The sequence below is a fragment of the Aspergillus affinis genome (genome assembly GCF_023601865.1).
Source record: "Aspergillus affinis strain CMG 70 chromosome Unknown NODE_46_length_220473_cov_87_121971, whole genome shotgun sequence".
In the NCBI taxonomy this organism is placed as follows: domain Eukaryota; kingdom Fungi; phylum Ascomycota; class Eurotiomycetes; order Eurotiales; family Aspergillaceae; genus Aspergillus; species Aspergillus affinis.
Genome location: NW_026515827.1, coordinates 174,645 through 191,507, shown reverse-complemented (window position 1 = coordinate 191,507; position 16,863 = coordinate 174,645). Strand labels below are relative to the sequence as shown.

Genomic DNA, 16,863 nt, shown 5'->3' with positions numbered 1-16,863 from the left:
ACTCTAGATCAAACAATTGCCCGAGAACTTGCAGCAATGCACAACGGCCATGGCCAGAGCCCTCTGCCTTTGGTTAACGATTATAATAATAATATTCTTCGATACCCCAACCCTCGCAGTCTTCAGCGTTGATGCCTTTCTTTACTCTCTTTCTTTATTTCCTCATCTTTCCTCTCAAACGTTTCTTTCTCCACACGATCCATGAGGACAGAAACAAACTTTTCTCTTAGGCTAGAATAAAAGAAGGTGTGGTTTTTTAATTCTGGATCTCGCACCTCCGATTAGGAATACGTATGTTCTAAGTAATTAGTCTATTCCAGCAAATTAGTGATTGGGCAACTAGGTATCGCATTCCCATTTGGGAATACGAAGTCCCAATTTAGTTAGGCGAGTTCCCCATCTCGGCGATCGACGCCGATAGCGAACGACTACTAGTTTGTATTTAAAGAGCCTGTAGTTTTCGCATCTTCTCATTCATGGAGGAATTTCTCCCACACCCTATATCTCCATCTCACTCTGTTCATCGATCCATCCAGACACAAATCTGCTCGACGCAATGGCATTCCCTGTGGAACTCGACATCTTGGGACAGCACCCTATGCTCAGATTGATGTACACAAATCTAAGCTATATCTTCCGTTTAAATGAGAGTCCACATGATTCTGCCACGGAACCTGTCATCCAGACCCTCACCACCGGCCTACAGTGTTTTTCTGAATACTTCCCATGGATAGCTGGACAGGTTGCAGGCACGAGGGCTGGGGAAGGCGGCTCCGAAGTTCCCAAAATCATACCGTTCGAAGAGACACCTATACTTCAGAGAGTATATCGGCCAGAATTTACGATTCATGCCTTTAGAGAGGCAAATTGGTCTATGCGAATGCTCGATCCAGACGTGTTTGCACCGCGCCTGATTCCTCTCGGCCAGGCTCCCAGCCCATCTGATCCGGCGCCGGTATTCCTCCTACGGGTAACATTCATCACAGGCGCTGTCGTGGTTACATTTGCGGCAAACCATAGCGCCATGGATATGACGGGACAGACTACAATGATACGACTATTGAGTAAGGCTTGCCATGGTATCGCATTCACAGAAGAAGAGCTGCGTCTGGGAAACAGGAAAATGGATGTCGACCTTGGTTTACTGGGGAACAAAGATGATCAGGAACTCAGAGCAGAGATATCCTGTCAACTCAGCAGAAAGATAGATCTCCAGACAGCCGATCCAGCCACCTCGACGCCAAACCCTGGAGATGATGGTTCTAGCGAGCCGGCGAAGGTTACTTGGGCATATTTTCAGGCAGTTCCGTCGTCTCTGGCGAACCTCAAAATGAAAACGACAGAATCAGTCCCTAATTCCCATTTCGTGTCGACAGACGACGTTCTTACTGCATTGATCTGGCAAGCAATCTCTCGTGCGCGCAGCTCTCATCTCCACGTTTCCACGAGGTTGTTATTGGCAAGAGCAGTGGATGTGAGGAAGGCGATGGGCGTCGCAGACATGTACCCGGGCATGATGCAGAACATGGCATTCAATAACATGACTGTCGAGGAGGTCTTAGACATGTCTCTTGGCACAATCGCGACTAGATTGCGAGACAAGTTGGGCATTTACGACCTTGGACATGCGATGCGAGTGATAATGACGTTGATGAACCGCCACCCGCACGAGTCACCTATTCTGAAGTATCTCAAGCCATCTCACGATGTCATGATCACTTCCTGGGCGAAGATGGACTGTTATAGCGATACCTTCAATCTGGGGTTGGGAGGGCCGGAGAATGTGCTACGCCCGCGTTTACCGCCTATAGGAGAAGGATGGGTAAACTTGATGCCGAAGTCGGAAGAAAGGGGGATTTTGTTTGGAGTTTGTTTGAAGGAGACAGACATGAACTTGTTGAGGGCTGACGAACAATTTGGGGAATATGTGCATTATATCGACTGATCTCGGATAGCTAGCTTGGCTTATATTCGTATTTCAAAGAATGTTGTGCTGTGATATGAGGCTGGTGTAGATTAGGAACCGAGCCACACCATCGGAAATAATTTCCGATGCGCCTGTACAAAGAACCAAGCAAACAATCCTAGATGTACAGACAGAAATTGACGCCACGACAATTAAGTTCTTTTATGATCAGCTCCTCCATCAAGCAGCTCCTGCCATGTGCCCACCAGCATCTGTTTGATGGCAGAAGCCGGCCCACCGCTTGATAAAACTGAAGGATAACAACGAGAGCTCGCGAGTCTTCTTCGAAAATTAACTTGGCAAATGGTCCACAGCAGAGAATTGGAAATCCAAACAAAAGCTGCTCAATGTCCGATTGCCGCGCTACACCCGAGTACCCCCCCGCATTTGATGTGGACGTCGTAAGAGATGCACAGCACAAGAGAGGCGACAAACGACGTATGATGTATGTAAACAATGAGCGAGGTGAGTTCGAAGGCACAATTGTCGTACCTCGGGAGTCTTCCGAGGAATACTTGATACAAATCCTTGTGACGACATCTTTCACATGCATCAATATTCTTTCATCATGGATTTCCGATACTGAAGCCGACGGGGGTTGGGGGCATTCTTTATGCGATGGAGTTTCCTTTTCCAAGCCAGAAAGGAATCCCCAAGCACCGAATGTAGGTCCATTATTGGCTATTACGGGAGTCCCTAAGTTCGAAGGCTGGTCGGGTATATCTCCCAAAATTTCTATGAATGGCTCCACGAAATGCTCTGGGTCCACACCACGTTGCCTTAGAGCTTCCTCGATATAGAGCCTTGGGTGGTGAAATATCATCTCTGTAAAAATGCTTCCTTTGTCGATGAAGATGGGAATAGCCTGAAACCATAGTTGAACAATGCACGGGCTAAGAAAGAATAGCTGGTCCTGGCTGATGTTGAGTTTCACTGTGGGGTGGGCATTTGGCGAAGTATCCAGGAAGCCAAGGTCAAACCAGGATATGTAGTTAATCAAAAGCGCCGTTCCCATGAGTGCCTCGCAGTTTTCTTCTGTGAGGGGATGCGATAAGCTTTTGCGAAAGAGGTTAATTGCTCGGGACATCAGCTGCGTTGAATAGCGCGCATATTTAGCGCTCTCCGGCTTAAGAGTTGTGAGGTGCATAGCGGCAATGCATAGAATAGCGGACATAATAGACTGGTCCTATATTGAGTAAGCGAAGGCGCAATTTATCTGAAAAGGGAAGGCGGGTATACATCAAAAGAGCGTTGCATAATACCTGGCCAGACTTGTGGAAACAAGAGGGTCGACCGGGTTTCCTTGTCCCAGTGATAGAATAGCTCCAAATGCAGCAGGCTAATCTGAGGATGAAGATCTACTTCGAGATATGGGCTTGGTTTGGAGAGAACCGGGGCAACGATACGACCATAGGGAGAAGATTGACATTGAATATTGCGTTTGACGCATCTGGAGCACGGGAGGCTCTCATCACACTGAAAAATGAGCCTAAATTTTCAGAGACAGATGATGGAAGAGCAAAGGTATCGAGACGTACCTTGACTTTCCGAAGTTTGCATGCGATACAACCTCGCCTACTCTTGGTGTGGGCGCGCTTCTTGCGCGGCTCATTCGTATTTCCGATGGTGTGTATTCTGGGGAATTCGCCCACCGTGGAGGGTAGCAGAATCGTATTTGTAAAGGAGGCGGGGATTGAGGTCATGGCGTTTGAAGGGCTGGCGAATGAACATGGGAGGATAGAAGCAAACCTTTCTCTTGGGCATGAAGAATCTCGCACCTCCGATTAGGAATACGCATGTTCTAAATACCTAAATCTGTTCCAGCAAAGTGGCGACTAGGCAACTACCGCATTCCCATTTGGGAATACGGAGTCCCAATTCAGTTAGGCGAGTTCCAGATGATGAGCCAAGGTCGGTGGATCGATACAAACGACTTTTTGCAGATCCTGCATTCATTCGTTACCACCTTTACGTGTGAAGTCGGCAGGTATCTTATGCAAAAATTACAAAAATCTAGACTTCTTATCTTACCTTCATCCCGGCCCCCTCGCGCTTCTCATCCTTTCCGGTGTCTCCGAGACTTATATCTGCTCAATATGCAACCCGATGAGCTTCCATATAGTGGCTGTTGTCACTGCGGTTTATTCAAATACATCGCGTTAACCTCAATGCCATCAGAGACCGCAAGTCCTGCCTTAGTTTCGCCTTCGCAGCCCCACTTCTACAAATGCAATTGTTCGATGTGTCACAAATCGAGTTTTTTTTCATATGCGTCTGCCAGATGCCGCCAATCAATCTTTTATCCTTTCGCTGCTTGATACAGATGTTCTTGTTAAGTACCAATGCAATAAACGGCTGGTAAACTGGCTCTTTTGTCCCAGGTGTGGTGTTCGATGCATGGGTGCCGCAGCACGTTGGAAGAAAGACTATATGGACCTGACAGCCCTCGGGTCGGCGTCATCGAGCTCATTTGGAACGGGCACAGCAACTGCTGGCCAAACTACGGGTAACGGGCTCTCTGTCTGGCGAATAGAGCCGGACGGTTATAGAGAAAACGAGACTGGGTATTTGACTGTGAATGCGCTCACAATCGACCAAGACCAGCCTCATGGGCTGAATCTCGATTTACGCAAACTTGCTGATCTGAAGAGGCTAGAGTATTTGGATTGCAAGGACCGAAAATCAGTTCTCAGATATGATTATCAGCAGGATGGAGGTGCTTGGTAAGGACCAGCCGAACTGTTATCTAGAAAACAAGATTTATGCTGTATACCCTCCATAGTGGGGCCCCCACACTGCGGAGTGTACGGAGTAAAATAATAGACAGAAAGGAATTCAGGGTGTCCACGGAAGACGTTGCGAGTTCATAGAAGGCACTATATGCCTATAAAAGACGTCGTGTACGCATAGAATAAATGGTACGCTCTAATTAAGTTGCGGGATTATCTGTCTCACACCTGTTCCACAACGTCCGATTTTAACCGAAAAATAGATGTGGCGGTCGATGATTCCGTTACCCTGACTCAAATCTTGACAAAGATCGGTTCATTAAGCATTCCAGTACGGCGTGCAACATTCCTTTGAACATTGCCCTGTTTCCAGCTTTTGCCGTTTCCCAGATCTCTGGAGGAATTCATCCATCAGATACACTGACAAGCAAGCTTGACAAATCACGCTTCAAGTTCTGGGCCGCTTCAAAACATCTGTATTCCTTCTGATGCAAATCTATCGCTTCTGGACTTGGCAAGGAAAATGGACACGAGCCGGAAAATCCGAGTGCTTCCCAGTCTTTCGAGGTCTCAATAAGCTCATACCGAAAAGCAACTGCGCCATCTTTCCATGTTCTGTGGCAGTACCTAAAAGGTCGAAATAGGCCCTCGTTCATCAACCGAGGGTGAGCGAGCCTCGGGGTAAGAAATTGAGTACAAATTTCGTAGGCTTTTGTACATAAATCGTCGTCATCTACCCTTTGAGCAGATGATCCCGAAGATGAACAAGTCGCGAAGTCCGGATTCTCATCTGCATACCAGAAGGCTGGTTTTATGCTGGATGATTGCCAATCAATGACACCGGTTATTATTGAAGGATCATCATCTGAAACAAATATGTTTCTTTTATGTAGATCGGGATGAAACAAGGTCGGCACAGCTGCATCATGCACCCCGCTATCTGTAGAAATTGCATTTAGAACCGTTCGACCATTTTCGAGAAGCTCCAAATGAGTTTGAACCGAGCCATGATAAAATGGCCTATTTGAGAGCTGAGAATCTCTTGGTGGGATTCTTGACAGGTCTGCGTCGACAAGGCCGTCAGCAAATGCGCTTATCGTTAACCCTGTATCTCAAGTCTTAGCCCTCATCTTCTCAAGTATTAATGTTAGAACGTACTCACACGGGCCATGATTGGGAATCCCATGCTTGTAATAGCTGCGGTCTCCGCAGTTCCAGTACCTTGTTCCGCAGTGGGGTCCAAGGCAAAAGTCGCCTTGTATTGGCAGTGTGGAGAAAGATCCCAACAACGAAGTAGAAAAATATAAGCTTCCATAGGCCGGAAAGTCGATGTCGGCGACCTCTTTAAGCTTTCTGTAGATGGCGTCTATACATTTAACTTTCTGATCTCCTGACATATAGGACCATTTCTGGTGTAGCTGAATACCGGCCACATGCTCCATGACGATGTATTCACTTCCAACACAGTTCATCGCATCGTCGCTCCAGTCAAGAATTTTAGGTATCAAAATAATAGTATTTCGTTGTACTATATTCGTCCAGGGTGAAAATTAACACCCTGTTGCAACCACCTTCTTTTTTTCTGCAATTCTTGATACATTTTGCTCCATCGAATAAGCCTAATATCTTCCGGCAGAGTTCGTCAAAGTCGAAGTCAATCCGGCGTAAATGGCGTTCACGATTGTCGTTCCGGAGCAATCGACCACTTGTGTATGATTGAGGATCAACCCTTAGAATCATATCATTATAAACAAACGTACACTACACAATCATCGATCGGGCTTACCGTGTACCGTTGCTTGGTCCATTGCACGCCCCGAGAAAAACTGCACGCGGCCGAGTTTGGAGAAGGGGGTTTCGGAAGTGATGTTGCGAATGACGGAAGGTCGAATGTAACAAGGCGGTTGAGGATAAAAGTCAATGGTAAAGTCACTCGTGATATCCAGGATGCCTTTGTGTGGCTCTGGGCTCATCGTGTGGAAGGATTGGAGTGCAGTGATGCTTCTTAAATCGTTTGCTGTTTAGGCTTGACGTTTGCCAAGACCGGACCGACGAATGTCACAGTACGTAGTTAACTACTTGTCGCCGCGTATATACACTAGAAAAACCCTTACTACTAAGGGTTGACCCTTTTTAGTGTAGCGGTATTTTTCTGCCACACTACTGTTAGGGTGGCCTTGTCCACTTCAGGTTTAGTAGTCAGCTGTAGTAGCCCCAAGACAGTCCCCACACCGCTCTATATTAGGAGCCCTCTCACGACTATCCGTACCTGATGGCAGCCGACGCTCTCGCTATTGAGTAAGGATAACTACATAATCTATTAGCTAGCGAGTAATTACGACCCTTCTCTCATTACCCGCATATAGACAGAACGTATAGTAACGAGACGAAAATCGGAAGATGAAAGATCTCATTTACACCCCTAGTCTTCCCACATTATTCCAGCTTCTGCTTGCCCTTTTGCACCAACTCGTTCACCACCCGGTTATATTCCGCGGTTTTGTCCTCAGTCGTGGTGGCACCATGGCTTGGGGTTACAAAATTTGTTCCAGCAGGATGAATGGTGAGCATTTAGATCTCGCTCGAGAGTAGCATATGTTTAAAGACTCCATAGGCTTCCTCGGGTAATAGAAGCACTTTGAACCCAAAAATTTCATGTGCAATGATATGTATGGCTCACAGGCTTGATCAGTTTGTTAAATAAACATTTGTACTGTAGCTTCCAGGTGTTTAGTCGGATGGAAAATATTCCTTGCCAGTACCGCTCTGTAAACAGAGTGCCGCAAGGCCTAGGGATCACGAGTGAGCTCAGAACAACATCTTAAGTTTGAGCTTGTCCAGTTTAACGATCTCGTCTTTCATCTCCACAAGCTCCTTCATGTCCCATGGGCAGCTCACGTATCTCCCGCCCAGCCACTCTCGGCGCTCAGCTGCTAACCACGCAATCGTATCACCTGCAATCTCTGGCCGATCAGGGAATAAGTCTCTGACCTGCTCCGGCATGTCCTCAGAAATCTTTGTTTTAATCGCACCGGGATTCACACAAAAAGCCAAAAGCCCTTTATCGCCGTACTCTAACTGTAAAGATTCTGTCCATCTCAATATCGCAAGCTTTGAGCTTCGATAACTTCCGCCTCCTGGGCGGGCGGTCAGAGCTCCTGAGGAAGATACATTGATCATTATGCATAAACCATCAGCATTGGCACAAGTCGACAGTTGCATAGGGAGGAATATGCGTGACATGTTGAAGAGTCCATGAACATTGACTTCCCATGTCCTCCAATACACATCCGGATCTGAGTCGAGGATTGGCTTGTAGGGTTCCATATGGGCCGCGTTGTTAATGACAATGTCTAGGCGGCCATCAAAGACTCGCGCCACGATGTCATGCATTGCTTGAACACTTTCTTGGCTTGCAATATCAACAGTGCAGCTTAGCACCACAGGTTCGGGGCGACCGGCTAGCGTTGCCACCAACTTCAACTTCTCAGCAAGGTCGGCCGATACGCCGTGGAGGTCTGCTATCGCTATCGCAGCGGCCCCCGCACGCGCAAAAGCTGTGGCCGTGGCATACCCTACTCCGTCCTCCCAAGCAGCACCCGTGATCAGAACATGTTTTCCGGCAAGGTCCAGCCTTAAGGGAGAAATATAGTCGTATGTTGTAGAATGACGGGTCGTTGTGAAACGGCCACCAGAGAAATCTTTGATCGCAGACATTGTGTAGTAGCAGGAGACCGTAATGCCACAAAGGTTAGGGACGGAAAAGAAAGGGAAGCGCTACAGACACACCCCCCTCCGCTCCTGACACACCCCCACGTGACTAGGTGCCTTAACGTAATTCCTAGGCGAGTGGGCCACACTACCGAGCGGGCCACCACTGTATTCCATATAAAATGGCAACTTTTTATGCTCTAATATCTCAACGACAAGTAGGTTCAGAGGTATAGTGTAAATTATTTAAGGTATATATACTTTTAGGATAACAAATATTTCTTGTTTTTTATTATATAGTCTTATATTTAGCTTCTAATTCTAGAATGTTATATAATACCAAAAATACAGCTGTTTTTTATGTTACCTAAAGATCTACTTAGTTTGGTGGGCTGAAACTTGAGATAGTTAATATAGACTATATTAATAGACTATACATTTGACCCTATACCTCTGAACCTACTTGTCGTTGAGATATTAGAGCATAAAAAGTTGCCATTTTATATGGAATACAGAGGTGGCCCGCTCGGTAGTGTGGCCCACTCGGTGGTGAAATACGTTAACTAAGTTAACTAACTAGTTAACGAGTTGTGCACTGAGCACGTGACCAAGCCATTTTAGGTCTTCATCCCGTCAAAATAGAGTTGTCTCTGCCATCACTTCAGCCCAAAATCCAACTATGAGCCCAGACCACCGACAATTCACATGCTTCAGGTTTGTCGGGCATATCGAATTGCGTACAAGAGCCAGCTCCTGCACAATGATCGAGACGACAAGATAATCCATATTTGCCCTTGGATGACTGGGAATGACGTCAATCCTTCCCTGTATCTGCAATCCTGCACCCGGGTACCAACGATGATGGCAACAAACCGAGAATCATAACGCAATTGAGCATACCGTGGGAGACCCGAATTTCATAATCCGGATGAGGTAACAGCGGCGGATTTAGGGTTGAACAGGCCTCTATGATGTTGGCGATCGTCAATCTTCGGTGGTGCAGCCCCTCAGATCAGATTCTGGAACGCAGAGTCCCTGGAAGAAAGTGGACTCAACTTTCTTGTCTCAGGCCAATCTGTGCCACCAAGGGGTTCTCGAAGGCCTGGGAATCGCGTTTCGTTGACGTACCAAATGCTGGTCACTGCAGGTCACTGCGATATGGGTGGTTCTGGGAACGGTGGACTGGCGCCGTCAGCATGACATCACCTAGTGTGTTGCAGCGTCGAAAAGTCGTCGACAGCGACATTGCAAAGCTATATAGCTATGCCATTGCACCGAGAATTCCAATCTGTTTCAAGTCATTCTACATCAATCCTCGGGACTCCTAATCCTATATCAACCGCAAATCTTTCATCCTAATACCTTTTCTCCAAACCACCAAACTCTATATCAAAATGGATCTTCAAGGACAGCCCATCCCCCGCGGTCCTACCACCACTAAGGTATGTTGCCAAAAGGCATCTGGCTTCCCAGCAAATTAGGTTTTTTGAGATTACTAACATGATTCCAGGTCACTACCGACCCCGAGGCTTATCGCAACCCCATCCACGAATCGGCTGGACCGGTTCCCGGTGACTCTCTTGCCGCCGAGTCTGCCACCAAGGGCGGTGCCTTCTCTGAGAACCGCAATGCTCAGCCTGATGCTGCCGGCTCGCGGGCCGCCAACACTTCCGGCGCCACTGAGCTGCCTTCCGCCCATGTCGGCGCTGCCCGTGAGAACCTAGAGCGCCAGGAGAAGTACCCCGAGGCCCTGGGTGGCCAGGGCGACTTCCCCGGCCCTCACATGCCTAAGTCTGGCTACGTTGGTGGCCCTACCGGCGCCAAGCAGGAACTTGGCATCGGACAGACCCAGGCCAGCGGCAGTGGCTACAGTCAGTACAACGGTGGCCAGGCCCCCACTTACGCAGCCGATGTTACCGGCCAGTATGCTGACGCTGCTCAATACGGCAAGGCCAAGCCTAAGGGTGTAAACATCTCTGAGGGCGGCTTCGACCAGAACCAGCCCAACGCCAGCTTCACTACCGACATTGGCTCCGAGAACGACCCTGGCCGTGCTGCCGAGCACAAGTTCCAGCGTTATGCTGCCGAGAGCGGTCCCGATGCCGCTGGTGGTCCTCGCCAGAAGAATGTTGACAACCAGACTCCTTGGGAGCACCTGCAGGCCGACCAGCGTGCTTAAATGGAGTTCGTTTGTTTTTTTTTGACGATTATGGGTTTACGAAGCTTTTGAGCGGGTTCTCATTGAATGTTTCTTTTTACTTTCAAGCCTCTCGGATGCAGAACATGTATTATATATGAATATCAACATTTTTAAAATATCTTCACCTTCCTTGATACCATCGTAGCGTTTCACAGAAGATATCTCCCTCCGGATACTTCACATCTTCTTCAACATTTTATACCTATCTCCCTCATCCTCCTGGTCTTGCCCATCCCCATCCTCATCATCATCCACCGGCACCGCCTCGATAACCACCTCATCCAAAACCCCCCCTCCATCAAACAAGACCGTCTCATGATGTATTCCCCAGCCAGCAACACCACCACCACCAAAACGTCCCTGTCTTTGCCTCCTTCCCTTCATCACTACCCTCCTCCAACAAACCCCCACACACTCAACCACCCCCATCGCCACGACCGCTAACCACGACATAGTGAACAAGATCGCCACAGGCGCCCATACCCGATCCGTGCGTCGTAGATGTCGCATCAAGGCGTAGATTGTCGAGGGTCGGCTTTGGGTGAGGTCAGGTGTAGGCGTGTCCTTCGCTCCCTCCTGGTTCTTTTTGTTAGGGAGCCATCCGGAGGATTTGATAGTTGAGTGTTGTTGGATTTGAGGGGAGGTGGGCGAGGAGGATGGACATCCTTCTTCTTTTTCTTGTTGGAGGTGGCGGGCGTGGTTGATGAATATGCCGTATTTGGGTACCACTTTTGGTTGTTGGTGTTGTGTGGTAGGGGGGTTAGGTTTGGGGTTTGGGTTTGGGTTGGTGAGGAAGGATGGCGAGATGAAGTGAGAGGAGTGAGTATTGGGATGCTGATGTTGATTGGGATTGGGATTGTTGTTGGTGTTGGTGATGTGGATCTGTGAGGGAGAGAGGGTTAGTATATTCACGCCATTGGTATAGTTTAGATATAGGGATTTTGATTCTGGAGAAGGTCGAACCTTTTGAAACTTTCCATGATTCCTGAATGTAGGATTCGATGATGATGAGAATGATGATGTCCACAACGAACTCGCATCTTGAGGTTGTTTCCCAGAAGCAGGAGTAACAGGCGTCCCTTGTACAAGACACACCGACCCGACGAAGAGATACATCGAATAATAAAGAAGTAACATGACGGGCACCTTTTTTTGCGACTGATTTGGGACCCCTTTTTATCTTGCTCAGTCGTGAGGAGTTGAGCTCGAGATGGCACCAGACTCAAATTCAACTACTGACCGAGATATGTATGTATGTTTGCTTTCTTCGGGGAGGATGGCGTTGAAGGACGTATTTATACCACCTCCTGTGTGTACATACTATCCGTACATGTGTTTTTTACACCGTAGAAGCCAAATCACAATGCGCCCAAGCTGTAGGATGAATCTGACATGAGTTGAATGACGTCCAATCTCCTTGCGTGAAATGACATTTTCGTATTCTGCGTCCTGGTGGTGCAGATCAATGGAATGGTTCGTGGTGGATCGTCGATTATTCCTGCATCCCTTGCTGCGGCTACTTGGAGTACTATTGATCGTTATACATGGAGGTGTACATGTAGGTATCAGGATAGGGCCGGATGCTGGGTAATGGATGTGGTCTTGCGCTATCAGGGAACTATATCTACTTTAATTAAGGTCCTGATCTTTCAATAGGGGAAGGGGGAGGGCGGATATAGATCCAGACTGGGCAGATGCGCAGGGGCCCAGTTGTCAGAATAAATCGTGCGCCCAAATCCCTACGTTCGCGTCCTGTCGACAATCCACAATTGACGTCCGTCTACGTAGAATGGAATCCAATGAACTTGATGGTTTAAATTCCACACTTTCCTGCCTGTTTTTTCGTACACCGATGTGAGAACGCCAAATTTTGCAACGGACATATCATAAAAGATCAACCCATGAACACGTCCCAAAGGCCCGAAACCCCTCGAAGACATGTCCTGTCTTGTCAGACAACACGAAGTGGAACTGTACAGCCATACCAAGACAAGAAAAGCAAAACAAGAGGGGGAAAAAACAAAGACCTTGAAATTAAAGATAAAGAAACAATCGCGGACCCTAAAAAGTCCGACACTCTTAAACACCAACCCGCTTGGCCTCCTTCTGGGCGAGTTTGGCCAATTCCTCATACACGCTGCTGAAGTCCTCATCATCGTCCTCGTCCTTCTTCTTGCCCTTGGCGGCCGACTTGGGCACGACCATGGTAACACTGGTGGGACGCTTGGTGGCCGCCGAGTTACCGAGCTCAGCTCGGGATGTGACGAAGACGTAGGGGATTCCGTGGTCCTCACAGAGCACGGGAATGTGAGAGATGACGTCCATGGGCGAGATGTCGGCGGCGAGGATGACGACGCCGTTGGGGATAGAGACGGGGGCGTTGGGGGCAGGGACGGGCGATTTGCGGAGGGCCTTGACGACTTCCTTGACACCTCGCTTGAGGCACTTGTTGGCGGCGGCTGTTGGAGGAAGTAATGAGTTAGTATATGTTGAGTTTTGAAGCTAGTTTTGATCTCTGATAAAGGTGGAACGATGGAATGAAAAATCGAGTGTGACGGAAGGGAGCTTCCATCGATACTCTCGACGGAAGTAACGCAGATAAAAGAGACGAATGCGCTTGTCCTCTCCAAGTGGAGCTTTAGGTAGAGAGAGAGGGGAAAAGCTTACCCTTCTTGACACTCTTCAGCACCTTCTTCGCCGACTTGTCTTCGACGAGAGGGCTGGCGAACGGAACGACGGCGCCAACGGGACGAACGTCAATGTCCATCTCAGCCTTAACGACGCCCTCGACGGGAGCATCTTCGACGGCCTGGTCAATGCCTTCCAGAACCTTGGTGGTGAGTTCCTGCTCAACGGCGTCGGCGAGCGCGGTCTTGTCCTTCTTTTCCTTCTTGTCCTTCTTGCCGGCCTTGTGGACACCGTCCTTCTCCGAGCGCTTCTCCTTCTTCTCGCGCTTGTCCTTCTTCTCAGACTTGTCCTTGCCCATCTTGACTGCTGGTCTCACGGCGAGAGGAATTGATCGGGGTGGAGAGCGAGGGGGGTGTGGAGGGCGAGTAGAGGTTGTCGTCGGAGTCTCGTCGAAAAACCCGCAAAATTTCGAAATCTTCAAAATTTTGGCGCTAGTCCCGATCAGGGCGACCTTCGACCGCGGGCGGTGAAAGGTCGCTGACTCAGCCGTTGCCCAGCCGTTTTGAGCTTCGCCGGAAAACAAAGCAGAGGCGCATCTCCATTGCTGCTGCTTGTTGCATCCCGTTCTTCCTTGTCTGCGGTTGCTGGGCTTGGATATCTCTGGGAAGGAGTGCTGGCGTATTTTTACCCCTTCTCGTCGGTATTTATGAGCTTTTTCCCCATCAAAGGTTGCGGACTTCATTCATGGTGTTGTATGGCTAGTTATGCTGCAAGGTAGGCTTCTCTCTCCAATTCGGCTGTATCAGGATCGCAGCAACTAACTCGCATCAGATGAACTCGAGTAGGAATTCTCGTCTATCTTTCGGGTCGCACCCCGGGGACTCGCCTCTGTCGATTCCCAGAGCCCCGAGTATCCTGCGACAGTCCACCCGTCGTCCCCCTCAACCTCCAGCGCACGGTAAGCTCATGCCACGCGCTCAAGTGCCAGTCGTTTCGCGAAATTGACATATCCTATTAGATACGGAGAAAGATGAGCTGCGGGTGCAGTGCAGTACCTTCAAATACGAATTGGAGAACATCAAGCAAGAGAGAGATCTCATGGTGTTGCGCCATGAAAAGGAGCTGCGGGATCTACAATCAAAGCGAGATGCGGACTTTCGAAAAGCTCAGGTTTGTCCATATCAGCTGATACGTTGAGCCGACGATAGACTGATGACTTTTGCTGTAAAAGGCTGCGGATACCTCCAGCCATCGGGCCAACCACAAGTACGAATCGCTCGCGAAGGAAATGAAGGAGTATCAAGAACAGGCGCTCAACGATAAAGTCAGCCTGGAGCGGAAGATCAGAACGCTTCAGGACCAGAACCAAAGTCTCCAGGAAGATGTCGAAGATAACAAAGCGCAATCGCTTGACCACGAGAGACAATACAAGTATCAGCTCAACGAACTCGAAACAATTCGGTCCTCTCTTCAGAAAACCGTCGAAGAATTACAGAACGATCTCCAGAATGTGAGGAACGAAATGCAATCTACACAAGAACGGCTCCGTGAGAGAGATGCCGAATTCGTCAACTTGGAAACCGAGAATATCCGCTTGAAAGCCGAGGGGAGCGATGCAGAGACCCTGGCCGTTCTTAAAAGGGAGCTCTCAGAGCAGGTCAACCATATCAGGAACCTGGAAACGTCAAATCGCGACCAAACGGCGGAGTTGCGGCAACTTCGTAAATCCCACAAGAACGTTGAGGTTGTCGAAGAACAGAAGAAATCGCTGGAAAACCAATTGCAGTTGATGAAGGGGTTGGAATCAGAACTGGGAACTTTGCAAATTCAGAAGCAACTCCTAGAGGATGAGAGGAATTCCTGGGCCAGCCTTTTACAGGACAGCGATCAGTCCGAAGAGTTTAAATCCCCAGAAGATGTTGCGAAGGCTTTGCTACGAGAACGCCTCGAAAAAGCCTCGTTAGTTGACAAACTAGGTAGCATCGAGGCACAATTCTTGGAGAAGGATGAGACGATCAAAGGCTTAGAAACCGAGAGGTCCAACTTGCGACAGGAGCTTGAAAAGCTTCGAAACGCAGGAGCTGCCCCCGGGGGCGCGATGGCGGACAGTCGGGTCAAGGCCCGACTTGAACGTCAGCGAACACTCGCTGTGAAGGAAGTGGAGTATCTTCGTGAGCAGTTGAAAACTTTCGATGCGGAGGAAGCGACCATGAACGAGCAGAGTCAATTTGATGAGCAGAAATCCGAACAAATCGCCAATCTCCAGAAACTTATCGACCAATATAGGAAGGAGTTGGAGCAGGCCCATGAGGAGCTCTTCAAACGAGAATCGGTTCCGCAAGAAGATGCGCAACCGCGCGGCATCAAACGCCCACTTTCCCCTGCTGAAAGCGAGGCCGAGAACGAGCGCGTCTCAGCCCTCTCTCGCAAGAACCGAACCCTTCAAGAATCGCTGTCCAAATCCGAGCAAGCGGCCGCCCTACTACGTAAAGAGTTTGAGGCCGCCAGATCCCAACTCAAGTCTCTCAAAGCCAAGTCTCGCACGCGCGTTCTCGAGCTGCGCGACAACCCCACGGCAGAGGCCGAAAAGATCAAGCTCTCCACCCTGGCCACGCTCAAGGCGGAAAACCAGGATCTGCTCGCTCAGCTGCGCGGTGGCCAGGGAGATGCCAACGTCGTCCCAATCAGCACCCTGGAAAGCATGAAGCTTGAGATCCAAGACATGGAGCGCACGGTCGCCGACAAAGAAAAGCGTATGCGCCGCCTGAAGGAAATTTGGACCGCCAAATCCTCCGAGTTCCGCGAAGCCGTTGCCTCCCTGCTCGGCTATAAGCTCGACTTCCTTCCGAACGGCCGCGTCCGCGTGACCTCCATGTTCCATCTGTCGCCGGCCTACCGACACGGTGATGGCTCTGCGGACTCCGCCGGACCGGGCAGCATGGGCAATGGCGAGGAAAACTCCATCATCTTCGACGGTGAAAACGGAACGATGAAGATCTCTGGTGGGCCCAACAGTCTCTTCGCCATGGAGATCAAACCCCTGATCAAATTCTGGGTCGAGGAACGCAAAGACATCCCGTGCTTCCTTGCTGCCATGACGTTGGATTTCTTTGATAAGACCACACGGGCTGCACGCATGTGATCTCATTCACCTTCTCTTTCTTCCTTTTTTTTGGTCTCAATATCTTCTTGTGTAAAATAATATACAGATAGGATTTTCCCCTGTGTGGTCCCATTCTTTGGGCTATTGTTATGGATTACGATTCCCCGGCGCAGGCAGGATTGTGCCATGTTCCATTTCCCTTGCATCTATTTTACCTTTCCTTTTTCCCTTATTTAGTTTCCTTCTACTTTGTGTATTTGTCCCGTCGCTCTATTCACTCCACAGACGGCAGTGTAACATTGATTATGTGCATTCATGTAGTCACCAATCATAGCTTAGCTCATGTGGGAAAGGGAAACTTTTACGAAGTGGCTCGTTCCATTTCTCCCTGGTCAATTTGATAATGAAGTGATGCATTTGTTAAATTTGGTACGCTACCGATCTATCATTTTCGTAGTGTGCTGAGAGGACAAAAAAAAAAAAAAGACAAAGACAACGAACGACATAATTCAGAAACAAAGTAGAA

General features: G+C 48.9%; 6 protein-coding genes across 6 annotated transcripts; 3 read left to right on the top strand and 3 right to left on the bottom strand.

The window, feature by feature from the left end:
• Window positions 1–556: 556 nt before the first annotated feature.
• KD926_007671 (uncharacterized protein) lies at window positions 557–1,945 on the top strand (the record flags this gene model as incomplete). The annotated part of the gene is made up of 1 exon (XM_053100547.1): window positions 557–1,945. The coding sequence occupies one exon, from the start codon at window positions 557–559 to the stop codon at window positions 1,943–1,945; it is 1,389 nt and encodes a 462-aa protein (XP_052955844.1).
• Window positions 1,946–2,084: 139 nt separating this feature from the next.
• Window positions 2,085–3,669, bottom strand: KD926_007670 (uncharacterized protein; the record flags this gene model as incomplete). Its single annotated transcript, XM_053100545.1, has 2 exons — window positions 2,085–3,152; window positions 3,505–3,669. The coding sequence occupies 2 exons, from the start codon at window positions 3,667–3,669 to the stop codon at window positions 2,085–2,087; spliced, it is 1,233 nt and encodes a 410-aa protein (XP_052955843.1).
• A 3,834-nt stretch (window positions 3,670–7,503) lies between these two features.
• Window positions 7,504–8,412, bottom strand: KD926_007669 (SDR family NAD(P)-dependent oxidoreductase; the record flags this gene model as incomplete). Its single annotated transcript, XM_053100544.1, has 1 exon — window positions 7,504–8,412. One exon carries the CDS (start codon window positions 8,410–8,412, stop codon window positions 7,504–7,506), a length of 909 nt encoding a protein of 302 aa, XP_052955842.1.
• Window positions 8,413–9,800: 1,388 nt separating this feature from the next.
• On the top strand, window positions 9,801–10,585 carry KD926_007668 (uncharacterized protein; the record flags this gene model as incomplete). Its single annotated transcript, XM_053100543.1, has 2 exons — window positions 9,801–9,848; window positions 9,917–10,585. The coding sequence occupies 2 exons, from the start codon at window positions 9,801–9,803 to the stop codon at window positions 10,583–10,585; spliced, it is 717 nt and encodes a 238-aa protein (XP_052955841.1).
• A 198-nt stretch (window positions 10,586–10,783) lies between these two features.
• KD926_007667 (L30e-like protein) lies at window positions 10,784–13,976 on the bottom strand (the record flags this gene model as incomplete). The annotated part of the gene is made up of 3 exons (XM_053100542.1): window positions 10,784–11,488; window positions 12,698–13,065; window positions 13,274–13,976. The coding sequence occupies 3 exons, from the start codon at window positions 13,974–13,976 to the stop codon at window positions 10,784–10,786; spliced, it is 1,776 nt and encodes a 591-aa protein (XP_052955840.1).
• Window positions 13,977–14,065: 89 nt separating this feature from the next.
• Window positions 14,066–16,376, top strand: KD926_007666 (coiled-coil domain-containing protein MAD1; the record flags this gene model as incomplete). The annotated part of the gene is made up of 3 exons (XM_053100541.1): window positions 14,066–14,192; window positions 14,253–14,404; window positions 14,466–16,376. The coding sequence occupies 3 exons, from the start codon at window positions 14,066–14,068 to the stop codon at window positions 16,374–16,376; spliced, it is 2,190 nt and encodes a 729-aa protein (XP_052955839.1).
• Between the last annotated feature and the right edge of the window lie 487 nt (window positions 16,377–16,863).